General features: G+C 34.5%; 1 protein-coding gene across 9 annotated transcripts in view; it reads right to left on the bottom strand.

The window, feature by feature from the left end:
• The window catches only part of ANKRD17 (ankyrin repeat domain 17), a 160,367-nt gene that overhangs the window by 108,771 nt on the left and 27,945 nt on the right, over positions 1 to 23,651 (bottom strand). The window contains exon 1 of one of the 9 annotated variants that reach the window (XM_061145808.1): positions 15,842 to 15,916. The exons of the other annotated variants lie outside the window; for them this stretch is intronic. Within the exon in view, the coding sequence (XP_061001791.1) occupies positions 15,842 to 15,895 (54 nt within the window). The 5' untranslated portion in view covers positions 15,896 to 15,916. Of the gene's footprint in view, positions 1 to 15,841; positions 15,917 to 23,651 lie in introns of those variants that run through there. 9 annotated transcript variants of the gene reach the window in all.

The raw sequence follows: 23,651 nt of genomic DNA, 5'->3' as shown, positions 1-23,651 counted from the left end.
GTAACTGGTACTTGACTAAGCTTCCCATTTCTTCAGACAAAACAGGGGTATGATAACTGCAAAGAAAGAAGTGAATCCTACTACCTCTTCATCTTTCTACTACATCCAGCATTATTTGAGGAAAACAAAGCAGAGAACTCAAGCCCTACTTAGTTCAGGAGACAAAGACCAGAAGTTGGAGAAGCTGAGAAAGCTAAAATTTGTGAGGCAGAAAATTGGAGAGAAGAACCAGGAACAGAATCATTACAGAGCTATAACCTAACAACTACAGGACTCCTACACGGTTGAATCCAACCAGATTCAACCAGCCAGAGGAAAAGGATCTCACTGAACACTTCAGGTATTTGGTAGAGAATCCAGAAAGGTCACATATATGAATGAGAGGGGCTTCTCTAACTTTGGTGTATAAATACTAGAAAGATGCCATTAGAATGCTTCAAAACAAGCCTCAAAAGAATGAATCTTATTTGCAAGTAATCTGCTAGTCAAAATTAAATTCAATACTTCTTAAAGAAGTACAATAAAATTTAGATATTTGACAACATAATAATCACACTAAGTTAAGTGTATGAGTACTCAGTCATATCCAACTCTTAGCAACCCCATGGACTGTAGCCTTCCAAGTTCCTCTGGCCACGCAATTTTTCAGGCAAGTGTACTGGAGTGGGTTGTCATTTCCTTCTCCAGATCTTCCTGACCCAGGGATTGAACCAACATCTCTTGCATCTCCTGCGTTAGCAAGTGAACTCTTTACGAAGCCCAATAATCACATTATCCAGCATCAAACAAAAATTACTAGACTTGCAAAAAAGAAAGTACATCCAGTAACTGGGGAAAAAAACATAAATAGAAACAGATCTTGAAATGACAGGCATGGAATGAGCAAACAAGACTTTAAAGCTCTTTAAAATAATGTTCACGGATACAAAGAGTGTGAACAAATTGCTGCAAGAAATAAAAATCTTAAAATTGAAAGATCAAAGAGAATTTCCATTGCTGAATAAAATATTTGCTATTAAAAAGGAACTAGATGACACTGCAGAAGGACCAATGAACTTGAGACAGAGCAATAAATACTATTTGAACTAAAGTTTGAAGAGAAAAACAAACAAACAAAAAAATATACAGAGGCAATGTCACTTTTAGCAGGACGTTGTGCTTACATGCTCACTCGCTAAGTTGTATCTGACTCTTTACAGCCCCACAGTCTGCTAGGCTCCTCTGTCCATGGAATTTCCAAGCAAGAATACTGGAGTGGGTTGCCATTTCCTACTCCAGGGGAGACAATATACAGCCTTGACATACTCCTTTTCCTATTTGGAACCAGTCTGTTGTTCCATGTCCAGTTCTAACTGTTGCTTCCTGACCTGCATACAGGTTTCTCAAGAGGCAGGTCAGGTGGTCTGGTATTCCCATCTCTTTCAGAATTTCCCACAGTTTATTGTGATCCACACAGTCGAAGGCTTTCGCATAGTCAACAAAGCAGAAATAGATGTTTTTCTGGAACTCTCTTGCTTTTTCGATGATCCAGTGGATATTGGCAATTTGATCTCTGGTTCCTCTGCCTTTTCTAAAACCAGCTTGAAAATCTGGAAGTTCTCAGTTCACATATTGCTGAACCCTGGCTTGGAGAATTTTGAGCATTACTTTACTAGCGTGTGAGATGAGTGCAACTGTGTGGTAGCTTGAGCATTCTTTGGGATTGCTTTTCTTAGGGATTGGAATGAAAACTGACCTTTTCCAGTCCTGTGGCCACTGCTGAGTTTTCCAAATTTGCTGTCATATTCGCAGAGGTGGACACGACTGAACGACTGAACTGAACTGAACTGAACTCCAGGGCATCTTCCCCGCCCGGTGACTGAACCCGCCTCTCCTGCACTGGCAGGTGGATTCTTTACTGCTGCACCATCTGGGAAGCCCCGACAGAGGTAATAAAATGGAATATTAAAAATAATCTATTGAAATACATGAACAATGGAAAAAGGGGCAATAACAAAGTGGGACAAACAAAACAATTAGCAAAATTGTAGACTTAAACATAGAATATTGGTAACTACATTAAGTGAAAATGGATCAAATACACTGATTAAAAGGCAGAGATTGACAGTCTGGATAAAAAAGCAAGAGCTAAATATATGATGTCTAAAAGAAACATACTTTATAAAGACAGAGAGAGGTTAAAAGAATAGAAGAAGACATATCATGAAAACATCAGCTGTGGCAAAGCTGGTAAAGCTATTATTAATATCAGACAAAGCAGAACTGAGATAAAACCAGGAATACTAAGATAAAAAGGGACATTTAATTACATAAAAGGATCAATTTAGCAAGAATATGTAATAATCCTAAATGTTTATGTACCTTGTAACAGAGCTCAAAAATATAATGGAGCAAAAACTGACAGATCAGAAAAAAAAACAAGACTCTTCATAATTATAGCTTAAAATTTTGAAACTCATCTCTTAGTCCTTGCTAGGCAAGTAGACAGAAAATCAGTCAGGACATAAAAGACTTGAACATTATTAATTAACATAATACAATTGATATTTATGAAACACCCCACAACTGCAGAAAATATATTCTTTCTAGATACGCATGAACTTTTATCAAAAATGAACCATATTTTCGACCATAAAACAAGTTTCAATATATCTAAAAGAACTGAAATTGGAGTACAGTATATTCTCTGACCACACATAATACTTTTAAATAATCCACAAACTTTCTCAAAAATAATTCCTCATCTGAGTGACAGATGACCAAAATGACTTGAGAGATGATCTTCTCAATCAACATCCCAAGGATGTTATGTAAACAATATGATTATATATGTACAAGAGAAAAGAGATGTCTTAAGCATTAAAGTGTAATTTTCCCATGAAACCCCAGTTGAGAAAGGCAGAATGAATCAAAGAGGGAATCACAAGGAAAATTATAAAGCCTTTAGAACTAAGTATTATAATGAAAACACAACACATAAAAATGTGTGGCATATGCCTAAAGCAGTGCACAGAAAGGATATTTACAGCCTTTAATATAGTAAAAAAGATGAAACATTAAAAACAATAATCTAAGTTTCCATTTAAAATAACAAGAATAAGAACAAATTAAATCTACAGAGGAAATATAAGAGCATAGATCAATGACAGAGAAAATGAAGATAACATAGAAAAGTCAATAACATGAAATAAAAATTAAAGTTTATAGAAATTGATAAAGGTTTTACAAGAACAAAAGAGAAAATGCAAATTATCACTATCAGAACTGAAAGAATTACTAAAGAATTATTACAGATTACCATCATTTAAAATAATAAAGACTACTATGAACAACTTTATGTCAATTAATTCAACAACTTACACTGAAATACACAAATTACTCAAAAAGAATTAAAACTTTCAAAACTGACAAAGAAAAGCTAAATAGCCATGTATCTATCAAAGGAAATGAATTTTTCATTAAAAATGTTCCCACAAATAAAACACAAGGTACAGATGGCTTCACTGGTCAACTCAATCACTCAAAACAAATTTTCAGAAAATAGTAAAAAAAGATATACTTCCGAACACTTTATAAGGCTAACATTTCTCTGATACAAAACAGTCAAATGTTTTTTTAAGAAAACTAAAGATCAATATGCCTTGTGAAGAACAATAATCCTTAATAACATACTAGTAAACCAAATCCAGCCACATCCAAAAGTGGTCATACATCATGACCAAATGCAGTTATTCTAAGAATACAAAGTTGGCTTAAAATTCAAGAGTCTATTAATATAAACCATACAATGACAGAACAAAGGAGGAAAATCAGGGGTCATCTCAATATAATCAGATAAAACACCTGACAATTCAGTATCTTTTGATAATAAAAATTTTTAGCAAACTAGGGGTATATATCTCAACCAGATAAGGGAATCAAGAAAAAAGTATAAAGAACATCATACTTAATTAGGAAAAACTGAACACTTCCCCCGCTAAGATCAGGAACAAGGTCACCAATTCTATTCAGTATTTTACTGGAGGTCCTATGTAGGCCAACAATGCAAGAAATAAGAATTAAAGGCATAAAAATAGGGGAGAAGGAGAGATAAACTGACTTAATTTGCAGAGATGACCATGCATGTAGAAAATTCTACCAACAAACAAACAAAAAACAACCCTGGTAAACCAAGTGAATTTAGCAATCCAATAGGATGTAAGATCAATATACAAATGTCCATTGCATTCCTATATATAAGCAACAAACAACTGCCAAGTAAAATATAAAGAATTATCATTTACAATAATCTAAGTATTTCATCGTGGCCTCTCCTAAACCAGGAAGAGGAGAAAGACTCTTAATCAATGTCACTGGAGATGACTCTTATCACTGGTGATGGCTTAAACTTAACTCTGCCTAAGAAACTTCAATAGATAACCCAGTTACTTGGACAGTAAGGAGATCAAACCAGTCAATCTTAAGGGAAATCAACCTGAATACTTGCTGTAAAGACTGATGCTGAAGCTGAAACTCCAGTATTTTGGTAATCTGATTCGAACAGGTGACTCATTGGAAAAGTTGCTGATGCTGGGAAAGACTGAGCGCAGAAGGAGAAGACGGTGTCAGAAGATGACATGACTGGATGGTATCGCCGATGTAATGGACATGACTTGGGCAACCTCTGGGAGATGGTGAAGGACAGACAGGCCTGGCATGCTGCAGTCCGTGGGGTCGCAAAGTGTCAGACACAACTGGACGGCTGAACAGCAACAACATTTACCAATCAGTTTTCCCATATCATTGCCCTCCTACAACTGTCCACCTGAGAAGTCCAAATTCTTTTTCTTTTGGCTAGTCAGGACACAATTTATCATCCTTTGATAAGATGGCATACAAGCAGGACTTCCCAGGTGGTTCAGTGGTAAAGAATCTGCCTTCTACTGCAGGGGACACTGGTTCAAACCCTGGTTGGGGAACTACGACCCAAAGATCCCACATGCCATGGGGCAACTAAGCCTGTGTGCCACAACTAAGACCTTATGGAACAACAACAACAAAAAAGATGGCATATAAGTTCCCAATCCTAATTGCTTCTTTGGGTTTTGACTTCTTTTCAATTTGCACATCTCAACCACTGAATCTAAGAGGGTAGAGGAGTCTTCCGTCCCTTACAGGGAAAAGTTTTTATAGAACACTTTTAAGGCCCAAACAGTGAAAACTACACAAAACTTCTGAGATGAATTTTTAAAAAATGTACATAAATGACCAACACATGGGCCAACATCATGACAGCTATACAAAATACATTCCTAAGTCTGATACAGCCAAGAAGCCATGAATTTGCAATCTCTGCTCTGAGTGTTCTAAATTTTATCCTTGAAACAAACCAGACTACCAGAAAACTCAGGCTATAGTACTAGTTTTTTAATCCAACTGAATTTTATCAGTAAATCCTTGGCTTACATTTTGTAGAAACTAATATCAAGCTTCTTTACTTTTAGAAGGATGGAGTTATTTAGTACAATAAGCAGTAGGTCCAATACAGGGGCACAAAGAGAAATTATTTCCTAAGATCTAAATAGCACAAAATGTATCAATTCTCCAGATCATCTAGCATGCTTACAGAGCTTATGAACAACACAAACCTTAAAACTCATCAAGTTTCTAATTTGGCTCTTGTTGCTAGTTAACTCAACCTAAGTCTATTTTACCACTGGTATTAATTTACTAATTTTGACTTTTGGATTTTTATTTTTCAGAATATATATACTCTTATAAGTACTTCAAATTCTTTTGTGGACTGAAATATCTTTTACATAAATGCATAAGGAATTTTTTTTAAAGAGAGTCAAGGTATCCATATTAAAGAATTCAGCATTTATCAAGCACATTATAGAGACATTAAAATATTTCTAATGTACACAGTCTAATGTTACTTTTTAAGAGTAGGACAGGATAAGAGATAATGAACTTGAAAGAAAGCCTTGAGAGGAAAAAAAACCCTAAGGAAGGAGTAGAACTTTATATAATGAATAGATGTTGAAGAGGGTAGCAGGTAAACACTGTATGTAGTAACAGAATATTATAACACAACGTAAAAGCAAACGATTCAGATTAAATGTAAAAATAAAGTTGGGTGGATAGAAGGATATCAAATAATAGTTCAGGTGCAAAACTGCGCTTGTATTTGGTTTTTAAATGTCAAATAACAAAGCAAAACAAGTTTTAAAACTTGTGAAACACACCATCACGTCAAACTTTTTGTTTAGAAGTTACTGAAGCTACTATCTTAAAGAGTTCTAGTTAAGACTTTAATATACAGAAGGGATCTTAGAAAAACTATACAGTACAATTTAACTTTAGAGACCAAAAAGTGCAAGAATAAAAAGAAAAATACTTATTTTAAATAACATACAAAGACTGTTAGAACGCCAACCTACAGATCACCTGGGTTGATTTGAATAACGTGATTAACTGTTGGCTTTTCTTCCTTATTCCATGTATACACCTAACCAAAACTAAGAGTTCAGAGAACTTTCCAAGATAAAAAGACAGTACAGAAATTCCTTCATTGTACATGTGTAACTCCAAATGAAAAACAAGCATTTACTGTGTTCAAGATACAATGCTAAGTCACTGAGGACATCAAGAAGAATAAAACTATTCACAGAAAATCATACAATCTCACTATAAGCTCAAGACAATGAAAAAGGAAGCCTGTTAAATATAGAAATACTTAAAAGTCAACGTTGATGTAATTTAGCATTCTCACCTACCATACTTTATAAAAGATATATTCTTTGTAATTCATAAAATATTTACAAAATGATCTACCTAAGAAGACTTTTTTCATATGGCATATATAGGGCCTAATCTTAATATTTTGGTTTCTTAAATAAATACATTTTTTTAGAAGAAAGCAACTTTCTATCCACTACTATCTCTATTTTATTTCATAAATAAAACTAAAAAAAATAGGAAAAATAAACTGAGAAAGATATTTTGAGAAGATAATATTGTACAAATGTGACAAAATAATAAAAAGGAAAATTTAATATTTGTGAACACTTCAACACCAGCACAAATTTTTTGAAAATCTTATCCAGTACTTCCTTATGGAACATAAGAATTTAGAAACTATTTCTCAAACTTGCTTAAATAGTTCATACAAATATATGTTGATCTTTTTATGATGACAGGGCATAAATTACAAGTGTAGAATGTGACAAAGACTGAAGAAATGACAACAGGACAAATTCAAGGTTAGAACCAGTTAAGGATAAACACTAGTTAGAAAAATAAGAAGGTCAACAAACAAGGAGTTAGGCTGTTTATAATATCCACACATCAGGAAGAGGAGCAGAATCTAGATAATCTGTAGCAGGAGTAAGAAATCAAAACAAAATGGACAGCAAGTATCAAAAGTCAGAAAAGGAGGCTAAATGATAAAAGGCTTGAGACAAAAGAAGGAATTCAGACTATAGAAATCACAAACAAGCAGTGTTAACACTGGCTTGACATTGCTTCTCGTCTCAATGAATGCGTGCGTGCTAAGTCGCTTCAGTCGTGTCCAACTCTTTGCAACCCCACCAGGCTCCTCTGTCCATGGGATTCTCAAGGCAAGAATACTGGAGTGGACTGCCATGCGCTTCTCCAGGGGAATCTTCCAACAGTCACTTGGAATTTGGGAGGTGGGGAGAAGAGCTGTATGCAGCATTTAAGAAGCATAAAGACAAGCGATGTGCAGATGTTACAGATCCTCTTTTCCTATGAGATCACATGATTTCAGGGCCAATTTCAAAATTAATTTGTGGCAAAAACATAGTACATACAAATAAAAGAGGAAAGGTGGGTAAACTATTTTTTAAACTATATTTTAAACTACTTAATTTGCTTTTGCAAAGGAAGGTGAGATGGCTTAGTCTGTGGATGACTAAGATCAGGGCATGTGGGTTCAGTTCCTGGTCAGGAAACCAAGATGAGATCCCACATGCTGCAGGGCAACTGAGCCTGTGCACATGACTGAGCTCCAGAACCAGTGAGCCCAAACACGTCACAGCCTGTGCGCCACAATGAGAAGAGCCCGTGTGCCGTGACTGAGACCCAACACGTCTAAATGTATGATAAACGTGATAGATTTAAACAAATAAATGAAAAGAGCCCGTGTGCCATGGCTGAGACCCAACGCGTCTAAATATATGATAAACGTATGATAAACATATGATAGATTTAAATAAATAAATGAAAAGAAGCCTAAGATCTTCAAAGAGAAAAATATTTGAATTTGACACATACTTCATCTATTTGTTTCCACTTGCTAAAATATGAGTAATTCAAATAGCTATAATTTATAAACTCCTTTCCTAATCATTCTGAACTGAAACAAGACATTTGATGAAATTAATAACCGCTTTAAGTTTTTAATCTTTATTCATCTTTATCAAAATTAAAAGTATTACATAATGTTATTCTGCAAGCAAAACCACTTCTACGTATATCTAGCTTTCTTCACTCACTATTTCACAAGGAATCTTCGAACTCCTTTTTTATAAATGCTGAAAGATGAATTGCAAAACAATATTTAAAATTTTTTCCACAAAATTTTTCCCTCCTTTTATTTTGTATCTGCTATATTGTAGTTGATGGATAGAGAAACCTAGAGTGACAAAAGAGGTTAGAGAAGTTGGGACTATGTAATTAATTTTAAAATTTGATAATATGGAAAAATAAAACATTTTATTCAAATAGACTTAAATCTAAATCTTAGTTTTATGCCATTACTGACTATAAACTTGAGCAATATACTAAACTAGCGGTTACTCAAGTATGATCTGCGGGATCCATGGGTATCCTCAAAACTCTTTCAGAGGGTCTGTGAAGTCAAAACTATTTTTATAATATGGTACTAAAATGTTATTTGCATGTTTCACTGTGTTGACATTTACACTGATGATACAAAAATAGTGGTGGGTAAAACTGCTATTCCCTTAACACAAATCATGGCCATATCTTGCCTGCCATGCACTCATAATTAAGTGAAAAAAATTAACGGTGAATTTCCATTATGAAGTAATAAAAAGTACTAATTTTTAAATTTTCCACCTTGAGTATATTACCTTTTAATATTCAGTGTAACAAAATGGAAAACATTTCTGCTGCATACCTAGATACTGCAGTTGTCTCAAGAAAAACACCTGTGTAAATGTGATCTAAACCAATACCTTTTTTTCATGGAACACTGATATCATTTCAAACAAAAACAACTTACTTTCTCATCAATGATAAATTCAAACTTTCAAGTATAAATTATAATTTTGGAAAATTTATATCTGTCACCGAATGCTACAGCTTTCCAGTTCTTTACTTTTATAAGGAGAAGAGTGATGTATTAGTAAATGTTTTTTTTTTTATATTGTGGAATAAAAGGCAGCAATATTTGGAACTCAGTAAATCAGTATTTTCCAACTGACCAGAGTATGATGCCACAAAATCATGCACTAAATGATCTACTCAAGATACACAAAAAACCAGTGGGTTTTAATTGAACAAAGTTCAAAAAATTGACTGATAATGTTTCAGATTCTACACTACGACTAACCTCCAGGAAACCATCACAGTTTTAGGACTGGTATCAAAGAAGAATATTCACAATCATCAAAAGGGCTATGAAAATATTCTAAATGTTAAGATAATATTTTTTCTTAGACTTCCTCCAAAATAATGTATTACAACTGACTAAATATAAAAGCAGACATATCTTCTATTAAGCCAGACTTCAAAGGTATTCGTAAAAATCTAAAGTAACGCCATTCTTCTCAGTTGTTTATCTTTCAGAAAAGTTATTTTTTATAAAATTATGTTAAACTGTAATAGCACAATCCTTCTGTATAATAACTGAAATTTTCAATAAATTATTAACTAATGTGGTCAATTTCCATTGCCACTGTAAAATTATGTGGGTATTCTACGTGCAACATATATCTATCTGTCCAAATATAGCCAGTTAGTTAGAAGCATGGTTCCATCCAAGACCAATATTAATGGCCAACAATCTAGCCACTCATTAAACCAAAACCAAAAGTTACCTCAATACATTTGTAAACACCTCCTGAAAGACCTTTGTTTTGGCAAATCTGGAAGCTATGTACTAGAACCAAACCAGTGATTAAGCAAGACTTTGATATTCAGCAAGTCTGTAGTGATCAAGTCACGTCAACATCAGAATGAGTTATTCAGTCAAGCATCAGAACAGGGCCCCAAATAATTCAAAAACAGAAAGTGCTAATGCTGCTACATGTATATGCAGGTAACACATGATGCAGACCTTTCCTAATGCATGTTTCACAATATGTTCCACCTTAACCACCAGACTATGTTGAATTCATGTGGGGCTAGTAGCATTTGGACAATCCTGACATTACTTTCAGGTGAGTGTAACATTAATTTACATATCTGTAGTTACATTATCTTTTGCAAGCTATTTGAAACCTTCATACCCCACTAAAATATCAGTCTTCTTTACAGGGATTACTAATTAACGTTAAGTATCTTTTAGTCATCTACTACTACTCACATACGCATTCTCTCAAAGCTGGTGTGTGAAAGCAACGTTGCAACTTCTGCCCCTCCATTCAAGACAGACTCAATTTTCAAAGAAGAGTATTCATAAAGCATAATATAGCAGAGATGTCAATGTTTGTACATAGAGTATACGGAAGCAAGCATATGTGAGCATGTTATATGAACATATGTATAACAACATACTGATATAACTGGGAACAGCAAAATCTTACAAATAAATAGATGACAATGAGATTTAAGGGACTTTCTAGACAGCCTGACATTCATAAATACACATAACAATTAGATAAGCACACACACACACACAAAAACCTAAAAGCACTTAAAGAAAAATATTTGCTTACTAAAAAATCAGAATGCTAAAACTATCCAGAAAAACAAATGAAGTAAAATACAAGCATTCAAACATACATCTATACACATCCTGAATTCAAGAATGTTTAAATACCAATGACAGACATTTTGTCTACTGAATTTTTACTTTGATGAAGCAAAGCTAGCAGGACTAATCTCACTGAATTCCAACTGCCTAGCATACTGAAGATGCTCAATAAATTCTGGAGTGAAATGATAAGATGCAATATAGCCAACATGTCTAATGTCTCCAAAACCTCTTAATGAATGGAAAATGTTACATTTATTAATTCAAATAACTTACATATTTAGCTAAACTTTTCCGTCTCTAGATCAAATTATATTTATGTCCCAAGAGTAACTCCCAAGGGCTTCCCAGTGGCACAGTGATAAAGAGTCTGCCTGCCAATATCAATCATCCCGGCAAAGACCAGACAAAGAGACAAGTGGCAGCTTTCCTGTTTTGCCTGGGTCCATTGGGGCACTGTTTTCTTGTATACAGCTGACACTCTCTCTGGCTGTTTTTTGCTAATGATTAGAATACCAGGTGCCTCATGAAATGATGAAGAAGGCGATGGCAACCCACTCCAGTATTCTTGCCTGGAAAATCCCATGTACAGAGGAGGATGGTAGGTTATAGTCCATGGGGTCGCGAAGAGTTGGACACAACCGAGTGACTTCACTTTCTTTCTTTCAAGATACCGCAGGTTCTATTCCTGGGTCAGGGAGATTCCCCTGGAGTAGGAAAAGGGAACCCACTCCAGTATTCTTGCCTGGAAAATTCCATGAACAGAGGTCTGACGGGCTATAGTCTATGGGGTCGCAGAGTCGGACATGACTGGTGGGTGTGCGTGCGTGCGCACGCGCACACACACACACACACACACACACGAGTAACTCCAAATCTTCCTAGTGAAAAATGGCACCAGTATTATACTAACTATATAGATAGAGAATTTAGGAATTCATGGAAGACTTACTGATATAACACATGAAGGATATGCATTACATAAGCCAATATATTTCACAGAATAAAAAGAAATATAGCAGGACACTGTCAGAAGAGTTCACTCTGCAGAGCTTTTGTATCACTACTATAAATAATTTTTAAATAAAGAGCAAGTGGACTTCCCCTGTTTAGATGAAAATGCACTATTTACCACTAGCCCATCATGGTGACAAATCAGAAAGAAACAACAATGTCCCTGTGATTCTTTCAAGATTATTAAAAACCCTCCAATCTCAAGATAAATACAAATGCAAGAAATAGTTCCATAATAAACCTACTTAATATGTTTAATCAAATCCTTAATTTAGTTACACCCTAAAAAGTTCAGCCAAATCCTCAACCCACTGAATATTTAAGGAACAACCATAGAGATGTAGGGCTTTTAGCTTACATATTACAACTTGTAAAATAAAATAGAGATGAAGCTAGACACTCTGGATCTAGCTGACAAAGGAACAAGACTGGGCAAGTTACTGTCCTTAACAATGTAAATATTTTTATTTTTAAAACACTGGTACTTTTAAAGGCAAAAATGTATCAAATGCTCTACCCTGAAGAAAGTATTTTGAACTTGATTAAAAGAAATAAAAATAAATAAATAAATAAATAAAATTAAAAGAAATACTTATAAAAATTTTTCATTTCTAAAGCAATTCTTATAGAAAACTAATAAACATGGTTCAAACAGAATAAAACTAGAATATATAGTAATCGAGTATCTGACCTCTCATATGTTTTGTTTTCATATTTAAAAAGCTTACATAATATCTCAGGTTTATATGCATAGCACTTGGATACAGAAACTTGGAAACACTCCCCTCCCCATTAAAAAAAAAAAGTTTGGAGAACTTTTTTTTCTTATTGATCTTTCTAAGTACTAAGATCCATTACTACATACGACTCAGAGGAAGAACATCAAAGTTCTAAAATTATAATCATGTCTCAGCAAAAATAACATAAGCAAAAAGAAAGAAAGAAAGAGCTATTTCTGTAGGCTCCCTATCATCTGTATATGGCTATTTTCCTGAGTATTAGTTAAGGTGGGCAAAAGAAATACTTTGACTACTTTGGTTTGGAGAAAAAAAATCACTGACCAGATTATCTAGATAATTTAAATAATCAAATTATTCTATTGAACCCATTACTATCGAGAGCTGAGAAGCAATGATATAAGTTGAAATCAATCTTTTTCTGTTGTACTATAAGTTTTAGAAACTTACAGTATTTTACTCAAGACTGATGATCACCTAAAAATGTACACTAAATCCATGTAGGTACATACAATAAACAATCACAATTTAAAAGGTAAACCAAGGCCTTACAAGAATTAATCTGCACTAATTCACTAGCAATGTTGATTTTAAGTTTTCTCTTTATTAAGACTTAAATAAATAAAGGTACCTTGTAAAATGTATGATTCAAAATACCAAGTTATATTCAAAGACAGAAAAAAAAAAAGGAATTCAGTGTTTAATGTAAATAACCAGAAATCTACATAAAATTCCAGATCCTTAATAAATAAGTCATACTGATAAAAATTATGGGAAAAAATTATGGTGATAAACTTAAAATGGCTTAATATTAGATAGTATAATAAAATTATTACTGTGGTATATAGATGAACTTCATTATTCATTATTAGACATTTACACAATGAGTTAACTCATTAAAATTTTTTTCTAGGAAGCTCATTGTATAAAACATGCAGTATGAGGTACTTTAGAAAATGGTACATTTAGCTTCAGAGTTAGGAAGTTTATTAAACTTTTACTATTAGCGTTAGGTCATCGAGAGTACCTTTTTTAAAAAATACTTATTTGGCTGCGTCAGGTCTTAGTTGCAGCATACAGGATCTTTAGTTATGAAATGCAAACTCTTAGTTGTGCACGTGGAATCTAGTTCCCTGACCAGGTATGGAACCTGGGGCTCCCTGCATTAAGAGTGTGGCGTCTCAGCCGCGGGATCATCAGGGATGTTCCCATTATGACTACTTTTAATTTTTGAAAAGAAGACCATTTCATTACTAGTTGGAAATTTTTCACTTCTAGTCTGCCAGTAATTGACAAATACTCATTTAAGTAAAGTAAAATGAAATAAAGGCAAAACTACTCACTTAGTATGGTTTAATGTGACAGGTATATAGGAATCAAACTAAGAGAGAAAAATTAGGACAAACAATTAAAATTACAGAGAGTAAATAACCTCTGCAACTAACTAGTAACTATGAACAAGTTAGGTAACGTAAAATCTTACCATGACATTAAACACTTTTAATGCTTTAGTGGGAATAATGAAAAGTCAATTTTTAAGGTAGTATTAGAAAAATTTATACTTAAGGCACAACAATGCCCAAGTAGGTTTTTCCCAGAAAATAGACTTCTAAAATCTATTATATGCTAAAATTTTAAGTGACCAAAGAAAATGTCAGATGAACTTACTGAAATCTATAAGGTACACTTCTTTTAAAATTCAAAGCAAAAGTTTTAAAAAGCAAATAAAAATGTCCTCCTAGAACTTTATAGACTTGTTTAATCTGAACCACTAATAGTCATGTGACCACTGCTAATTACAGAAGTTCCTCAATGAAAATATATATCACTATTTCTAAGTGGATAATTTACCATACCATTTCTAAGGAAACTCACTACTAGAATCAAAAAAAAAAAAAAAAAGAAAAGAGGAAAAGAATGGAAATTAACCAGAGAATTCAACTCAGACAATAAGCTCTAAGGAGAGGGGGAAAGAGTATGTTGCCAGGTGTCTGCAAGGAGCCAGATAACACAACAGCATCAGTTTTCACCCTGCAGAACCACCATGAGACTTGCTGCAATGTCAGCCCCGAGCACACTGAGGGACTCCAGAAAACGCTCATTGATCATGCAGCACTTTATAATGCGCATAGGCTTTTTCCTCCTGTTAACCCCGCCTGGCTGCCCTTTGCAGCTTCTTCTCCTAAGCCCTCTCCCCAGAACAAATTCTCTTCCCCAGGATAGTAAAATATTTAATAAATTATCTTAACAGTCTAAGTATTAGGAATATCACTCATCATCATTAAATCATCATAAAAATTAGCCAGTTTTTTTTAATGAGGAGGGAAAAACCCTACAGCCCCCAAAGTAAGAAAATGAGTTAAATATTTATATCCATAAATAAAAATATTTGATGGTATACTACATCCGAGGCCAAAACCAATTATAGTTTCACTTTGACATGTATTTCCTTGAACTGATTGATATGCAAATAGGTTCTGTAACACTAACACAAGGAGGAAAAAAGAGAAAATACAATTCAAATTTTCATGACTCAAAATGCAGATTTTTGTGAGCTCTCAAGCCCTGGTGCCTTAAATTTTACAGTTAACTGAATAATTTATTTTATAATAATCAAAGTCACATGAAAAGCTAGAACCAGAATGTACCAGCTAAATTAGGCAATTAGATTGATATATATGCTTAATTTTGCCCTAGAAACTAAAATAAGCAGTTGTTTTTAATAGTTAACTGCAAGCAAGAGTTGTGGGCTTAGATATGTAAATGAATTCTAAGACATATGACACTAAACCTACTCAAAGCTGCTTTGCAGACCCCACCTTCTAATGAGTTAATCTAAAGGTCACCACCAGCACCAGGCTTTTTATTAAGTCCAAAGCCCTCTCCTTCTTTATTTCCCCTTTCAAACATACATCTACAATTTACAAAACAGTAAGTTTAAACAGATTAATTCTAGACTTATTTAGTAATCGTGTGAACTAGACTGCCACATTCTCACACGGAATAAGGTCTGACCGTATCTTGCTTTTATGCTCTGCCTCTCTTTGCTCTCTCCTCTAATCTATTCATCTGTAAAATAATTCCGGCAGATAAGATTTCTTTGTTCAGATTTCAACTCTCATTTCACTTACAAACCTAGCCCTACCTCAAGAATGTCTTCTAGGACATATGCTTCCATCTCAGCCGCTGTCTCCACCATGTTTTACCAAACTGCCATGTTTCCCACTGCACTATGATTAGATCATTGCCAGCAGGAACACTCCTCTGTGTCAGCAAGGGAACAGGAAATGGAATGTTCTATTACATGCCTAAAGCAGCTTAGCTGTTCACTAGCCAGGCATCTACCAAAAGAGCAGGGGTGACTCACTGTGTATTTTTTAAAGATACAGAAGCTCTATTGCAAAGCAAACTTCAGTCAAGTAATTTCAACAGACAAAACAGATACAGTCTCTTATATTTTACCATTTCAAATTTTAAAATTCTAAAATTTCAAAAAAGAAATAATAATGTATTTTTTAAAAAGCTTAAACACGTCTGGCTTCCTAGTTGAACAAAAGAGGTTGAAGTGGGTTACGTAGCAATTTATCCTTAGTAAAGCCTTGTAGTGAGATTAATGGCTGTATTAAATACACAAAGAGGGAGGCAAGGTGATATCAAATTAGGAATTTGTTACATCAGGCATATGCATTATATAATACATATAGGAGTTGACTTGCAGGTGTTAAAAATAATAATTTAATGTAGCTTTTTAATGGTAATCTGGTATTCTATAAACTAATTGCTTGGAAATATCTAAGAGAAATGAGATTAATATTCAACAGATTCATAATCATTGAAGCAAGCCATAACACATCAAGGTTATATGCATTTCTAGAAATGCCTTTAACTTTACTTACTAACCAAAGAAATGGCCTCTCCCTCCCTTATAATAAATACTACAAAAGATTAAAATATTTCAGATGCATGAAATTTAGAAACACTGTTTCTGGATCATTAAATAGCAAATATGGTAGAGCTAATTTTGTATTATATTTACCACTGTAATACAGCCTCAGTTTAGTGAAATTATTGAGTTGACCATAAAGTTTGCTTGGCGCTTTCCATAGTATCTTACAGAAAAACTCAAAACTTTTTGGTCAACCCAATATTCTGTCAAACTTCTTCCTTATGTAATCTAGAATATAGAAAACACAACAGGAAAGGAAAAATGTTTTATGCTCTATTCTGTAGTATTAACAAAATAACCCTGCACTTTAATAAGAGTGCCATACAAACTGAACTTGAAGTCATCACTCAATTAGGTTAACAACTTTAATTGTAACTCTAAGGTGAACAGTTCCTCTAGTCTAAATTTTTCTAACCTAACTAAAGAAAGTGAACTTTTTTAAAGGTAAGGAAAATGGAAAAAATTAGAGGGAGTTATTATTAACACATATGGTCAAATCTAAGTGATGACATGAATGGCCTTTCCAGTAACGTCTCCTCAAAGTGATGTTATTTTTCAGTATAAACACCTTGCAACTTTCTCGGGCCTTAGTTTACTTATCTGTAGAATGTGACAACATGAACTCAACAATGGATTGCTGGGCATCCCTGATGACTCAGTGGTAAAAAGTCCACCTCTCAACGCAGGAGACATGCGATCCATCCCTCGTCCAGGAGGGTCCCACATGCCACAGAGCAACTAAGCCTGTGGACTACAACTACTGAGCCTGTGCTGTTACAGCCCAGGACCCAAAACGACTGAAGCCTGTGCACCCTAGAGCCAGTACTCCACAACAAGAGAAATCACTGGAATGAGAAGCCTGTGCAGGCAACTAGAGAGCTGCCCCCACTGGCAGCAACTAGAGAAAAGCCCACACAGCCAAAAATAAAATAAACAATTCTTGAAAACAAACAAACAAAACCCAAAAATGTACTGTCTACTGTTTATCAGAAACTATCCTAGGTACAATCAACAAGACAAATCAAATTTCTTCTAAACAGGTATATATGAAGACTCAATGAGATACAGTATCTGCTCCTCAGTTTCTGATTATTTAGGAGACATTTTTACTGTGTCAGGCAATATACAAATCACTATTTTTTAACAAGTTATTTAACCTTCACAATACCCTAGGTGATAATAATTGAAACTAGTAACATTAATAACTACCTTGTGCTTACCATATGTGATAAACTATTATAAGCGCTTTGTATATATTAACTCATTAAATCTCAATAAAAGAAAGGCAGGAACTATTATTATCTCCATTCTGGAAACTGAGGTACAGAGAAATTAAGCAACTTTCCCAACTTACTCTCAATTAAGTTAACAAGCTAAGATTTGAACCCAGGTAACTGGCTCCAGAGTTTGTCCTCTGAACCACCTACTATACTTCCTCCAGATGATATGACCCTCATTTTACAGATAAGAAAATTAAGTTGCACACAGTACAGTTATAAAGCAGAGGTGAATTCAAACCCAGAATGGTCTGACTCCAAAGGATGTGTGAAATTAATGGAAAACAAATGATATTAAAAACATTTTCCCAAGATCATATATAGTGCTTACATTTCTGTTTGGGAGCTTCTCAAAACAAAATAAAGTCCAGTGTAGAGACACAGCTTATGAAGAACTAAAACTGGCTCTCACTATTTCCCTCCTTTCAGTTCAGTCCGTTCCTTACCTCAAATAAATTGCCTCATCCTTAGATTAAGTCAACAACAAAGTTTCTTTCTCAAACCTTTTTCCAACAGAAGCAAGTAATGACAGATTTGAATTCAAGGAACTCATGTTCAAACACTCTTTATTTCCCATAAGATAAGAATAGGCCTTCTAACTTTGACAAATCATCAGGCCGCTATGGTTCAAGTCAATCAAACCATTCACTGTCTCTTTCTCCTCTGTTCTAGGATTATACGGTGCTGCTCTTAAGCTTTTCTGACATTTACTGTTAAGTTTTTACTAATAAAGACGTCATTATAGCGTCCTTACAGAATTACAGATGTTTATATATCATGTATCATGTCTCTCCCTTACAGATCACAAGCTTGATGAAAGCAGACAATGCTTTGTTTGCCAATGTATACCCAGGGCCAGCAGTCTCTGGCAGAGAGCAAGGATTTAAGTATTTGTTGATTAAATTAACAAATGCATGAATAAAGGAATCATCTGATACCCAGTTATGCGTCCTAATCCCTCTATCTTATTTATTTTTGGCTGCAGTGGGTCTTCGTTGCTATGTGTGGGCTTTCTCTAGTTGTAGTCAGCAGAGGCTACTCTCTGTTGCAGTGCACAGGCTTCTCTCGTTGCAGAGCATGGGCTCTAGGGCAAGTGGGTTTAGAGCTGTGGCATATCCGCGGCAGGTAGAATCGTCCCAGACTAGGGACTGAATTTGTGTCCTCTGCATTGGCAGGTGAATTCTTAACCACTGGATCATCAGGGAAGCTCTCCTAATCCCTTTTAAATTATTGCTACCACTAAGAATTACTTGTTCTGTGGTTATTATCTTTAGGCCATTGAAATAAGATATTAGAAATACTGAATTTAAACACAATCTACATTTGAGACTTTCTGTAATTCTTTGTTATACAGCAAAGTAATGATTTCTTAATTTTATTTTCTTGTTCTTTTGTTAATATGAGGACCTATGCCACAGCACAGGTTACTTTGGAGGAAAGGGTGTGTGAAAGGAGATTCATATACATGTGCTATAAGATCCTACATCCTAACAGTAAGCCAACTTCCTTCTAGTTCAACCACAATTTAAAGGCAAAAAAAACCTGTTTCCCCATTTGCCTAAAATGGATTTTAAAATCTTTCATTTTCACCTAGGGCAAAAGCATTAAAGTAGAAATAAGAGCTAACCTACTAACAGTTATGCAAACAAACACAAACTAACAAATGTAACTTAAATCATAAAGGAGAATACTTAATACAGTAAGCTCCAAATGTCCAAAGTGAAGAGAAAAGCTTCTCATAAAAAGTAAAGGAAAATGACAGAAGAAGCTCAATAAATAGCAAGACTAAATAAAGGAATCTTCTGAAATTTACAGTTTTATTTAGGCCCAGCACTTATTTCTTTGAACAAGGAAAAAGAAAACCAAACACACACATACACATACACACACAGAAATTTGTTGACAAGCAAGCAACCCTATTTTCTATGGTTTTGTTCCTCCACATAAACCATTGTGTTTTTTTTCCAATCAAATCTTTCTTGTAAAGTTCTGCTCCAATCAAATCTTTTCTTTTTTTTCTATTTAGGAAAGGGCAAGACTTTTCCAAAATTCACATTTTTACACAAAACAAAGACACTTAATTGGTTGCAGCATAAATATGATTATTTCACCCATCTACATAAAAACAAACTAATAGAAAAAGAAAATCTGAACCAATCTCACCTCTTAAAATGTATGAAATGTAGTCATTACATCTCTATTTTTCTCTTTTTCTACTCTATTTCAGCAGAAGTATAAAATAGCCTGGACCAAGCATAACTGACATACATACATTAAAAAGTCAAACAGAATTTAAATTAAAAGGCTAACAAAATCTGGTCAAATTTCTGATAGCCTATATACATTACTAAAATAACTATATATAACTATCTCTATAAATTTACCTTATATTTCTCCTACACCAATCATGCTATAATATGACTGGGGCTTTTTGATATATCTAATACACCATAGTAATATTCTTTTCATTATCTTCATACATTACTTTCTTTTTCTTTAAACTATGGTTTTTATCTACAAAGCAATGCACAAACATAGAAAACATTCCTGTATAAAAGACAATATAGGAAGAAGTAAACCTATCTCTCACCAACCCCTAAAAGGCACAACTTGTGTATTCTTCCAGAAATAACCTACATATATGAAGCATATCTTAGTGCAAGGTTTTTTTTTTTATAAAAATGGAAGGATATTGTACATATTTTCCTACATCTCCATTTTAAAATGTAATATTCCATAATCGGTTCAGATTAGTATATCCCTGATTTTGATAGTTATTCAAATTTCACTAATAAAATCCTGTACTATAATCAGTTTCCCTTTGATGGGCATTTGTGTTGCTCCAGCATTTTGTAATACTACAATGAATATGCCCAACAAAAGGGCATACATACTCTGCATATACTTGAATATAACTGTACAGTAAATTTCTTGATGGAAACATGGATTTAAAACTATGTCATTGCTGAACTCTCAAACTACTAGGGTGGTACATTCTTCTGTCAGTCAATCAGTCATGTCCGACTCTTTGCTACCCCATGGATTGCAGTCCACTAGGCTCCTCTGTCCATGGAATTCTCCATGCAAGAATACTGGAGTGGGTAGCCATTCCCTTCTCCAGGGGATCTTTCCGACCCACAGATCAAATTGGGATCTCCTGCATTGCTGGCAGATTCTTTACCATCTGAGCCACATTCCTTTAGGACCTATTAAAACATAACTTTGGGGTCAGTAGTATATTTGGCTGACTCTGGTTCAGTATTCTCTTAGTCATCATATTCTCTCATGTACAGTTAAGGGAAATTAAAATGTTAAAGTAATCTAAAATGAGTTCAGACTAGTAAAACCAAGGGAAACACAAGCTGAATTCCATTACTTCTGTAAGTTGCTTGGTATTAAAACGGTAAATGGCAGGTTGCTCACTATTTTATGCTCTGTTCTGACACTCTCCCCTGGAAGAAAACATGTACAAAGATTAAGACAGAGGCATGACTAAGAGGAAGTGTTAAGGATGATATTCATGTGTCTCTGCTCTCTCTGCCCTATGCCTCAGTATGGTTTAAAAACTTTTGTACTAGCGAATGGTGGTATACAGTGTGGGGTAGTGTCATAGCCAACTTGACAATTTATTAATTACAAAATAACAATAAATCTCTAACTTAAAAAAAAAACCTGATGTTTAACTCTTTGACATAAATCACAACAAGATACTCCATGACCCACATCCCAGAGTAATGGAACTAAAAACAAAAATAAATAAATGGGATCTTATTAAACTTAAAAGCTTTTGCACAGCAAAGGAAACCATAAACAGGATGAAAAGGCAATCCTCAGAATGGGAGAAAATAATTGCAAATGAAGCAACTGACAAAAGATTAACCTATAAAATATACAAGCAGCTCAGGCAGATCAACATCAGAAAAACAAACAAGCCAGTCAAAAAATAGGCAGAAGACCTAAACAGACATTTCTCCAAAAAAAGACATACAGATGGCTAATAAACACGTGAAAAGATGCTCAGCATCACTCTAATTATTAGAGAAATGCAAATCAAAACTGCAATGAGGTATCACCTCACATTGGTCAGAATGGCCATCAAAAAATCTACAAACAATAAATGCTGGAGAGGATCTGAAGAAAAGGGAACTCTGTACTATTGGTGGGAATGTAAATTGATACAGCCACTATGGAGAACAGTACAGAGATTTCTTAAAGAAAAAGAACCAAGAATAAAACTACCATATGACCCAGCAATCCCACTATTTGGCAAATACCCTGAGAAAGCCACAATTCTAAAAGCCACATGTACCCCAATGCTCAGTGCAGCACTATCTACAATACCCAGGACATGGAAGCAACCAAGATGTCCACTGACTGATGAATGGATAAGGAAGTTGTGGTGCATATGTACCATGGAATATTACTCAGCCATGAAAATGGACATATCTGAGTCAGTTCTAGTGAGATGGATACACCTAGAGGCTGTTACACAGAGTGAAATTGGAAAAAGAAAAAGAAATATTGTACATTAATGCATATATGTGTAATTTAGAAAAATGGTACTATGAACCTATTTGTAGGGCAACAATAGAGTTGCAGACAAAAAGGAGAGACTTTTGACACAGAGCAGGAAGGAGACAGGGGGACAAATTCAGAGAATAGCACTGAAACATATACATTACCATGTGTAAAATAGATAGCAAGTGGGAATTTGCTCTATGATGAAGGAAGCTCAATTTGCTGCTCTGTGACCACCTAGAGGGGTGGGATGGGGAGGGAGGTCCATGAAGGAGGGGATATATGTAAACCCAAGGCTGATTCATGTTTATGTATGGCAAAAAACCAACACAACACTGTAAAGCAGTTATCCTTCAGTTAAAAAACAAACAACTTTATGTTGGGACTTCCTTGGCACCCAGTGGTTAAGAATTCACCTGCCAATGCAGGGTACACAGGTTTGATCCCTGGTCTGGGAACTATGATCCTACATGCCTCAGAGCAACTGAGCCTGTGCTCTAGAGTCCATGCTCTGCAACGAGAGAAGTCACCTCAATGAGAAGCCTGCACACTGCAGCTAGAGAGTAACCCCGACGTGCCACAACCAGAGAAAGCCCGGGCACGGCAACGACGAGCCTGGGCCCTGCAACAAAGACCCAGAGCAGCCAAAAATAAAATAAATAAAATTATAAAAAAATAAAACTGACAAATTATCTAATTTTCTAAAAATTCTACTTCTGTTAAACACAAATCCATCGAGGTTTAATGGATTCTTTAACTTAGTAAGTTGTGCAGTTTCTCCCAGAATATAGTATTATAAGGATTCTGCATATAATAATTCTGTATAATTCTTTGGGTACGTTCTTAGTAAACTAATAAAATAGTGTTAGTCTGCCTTCCACATTTACTTCAAACTATTCCTTTTGAAAGCATAAAATTCTAAAGTAATCCTTCCATCATTATTGGGAAAAGAATTGAATGCAAACTAAGAAAAAGATGATTTTTTATTAACACAGAGCATTAAACAGCTTCTCTCTCAGTCTCCTCACATATAACCCAGCTCTAATTTTGATGATAATATTTTAAAATAAGGATGACTAAAACTTCTCCAGAACCTCCAAAATAAATGTTAACAGTTGGACAGGTTTTTAGATATGTGAGAAACAGCTAAAAGGCTTAGGTAACAAAGAATTAAATAAGAATATATAAAATTATACTCTGATACATAAAATCAT

Source organism: Dama dama, chromosome 6 (genome assembly GCF_033118175.1).
Source record: "Dama dama isolate Ldn47 chromosome 6, ASM3311817v1, whole genome shotgun sequence".
NCBI classification, from domain to species: domain Eukaryota; kingdom Metazoa; phylum Chordata; class Mammalia; order Artiodactyla; family Cervidae; genus Dama; species Dama dama.
This window is presented reverse-complemented; position numbering and strand designations above follow the sequence as displayed.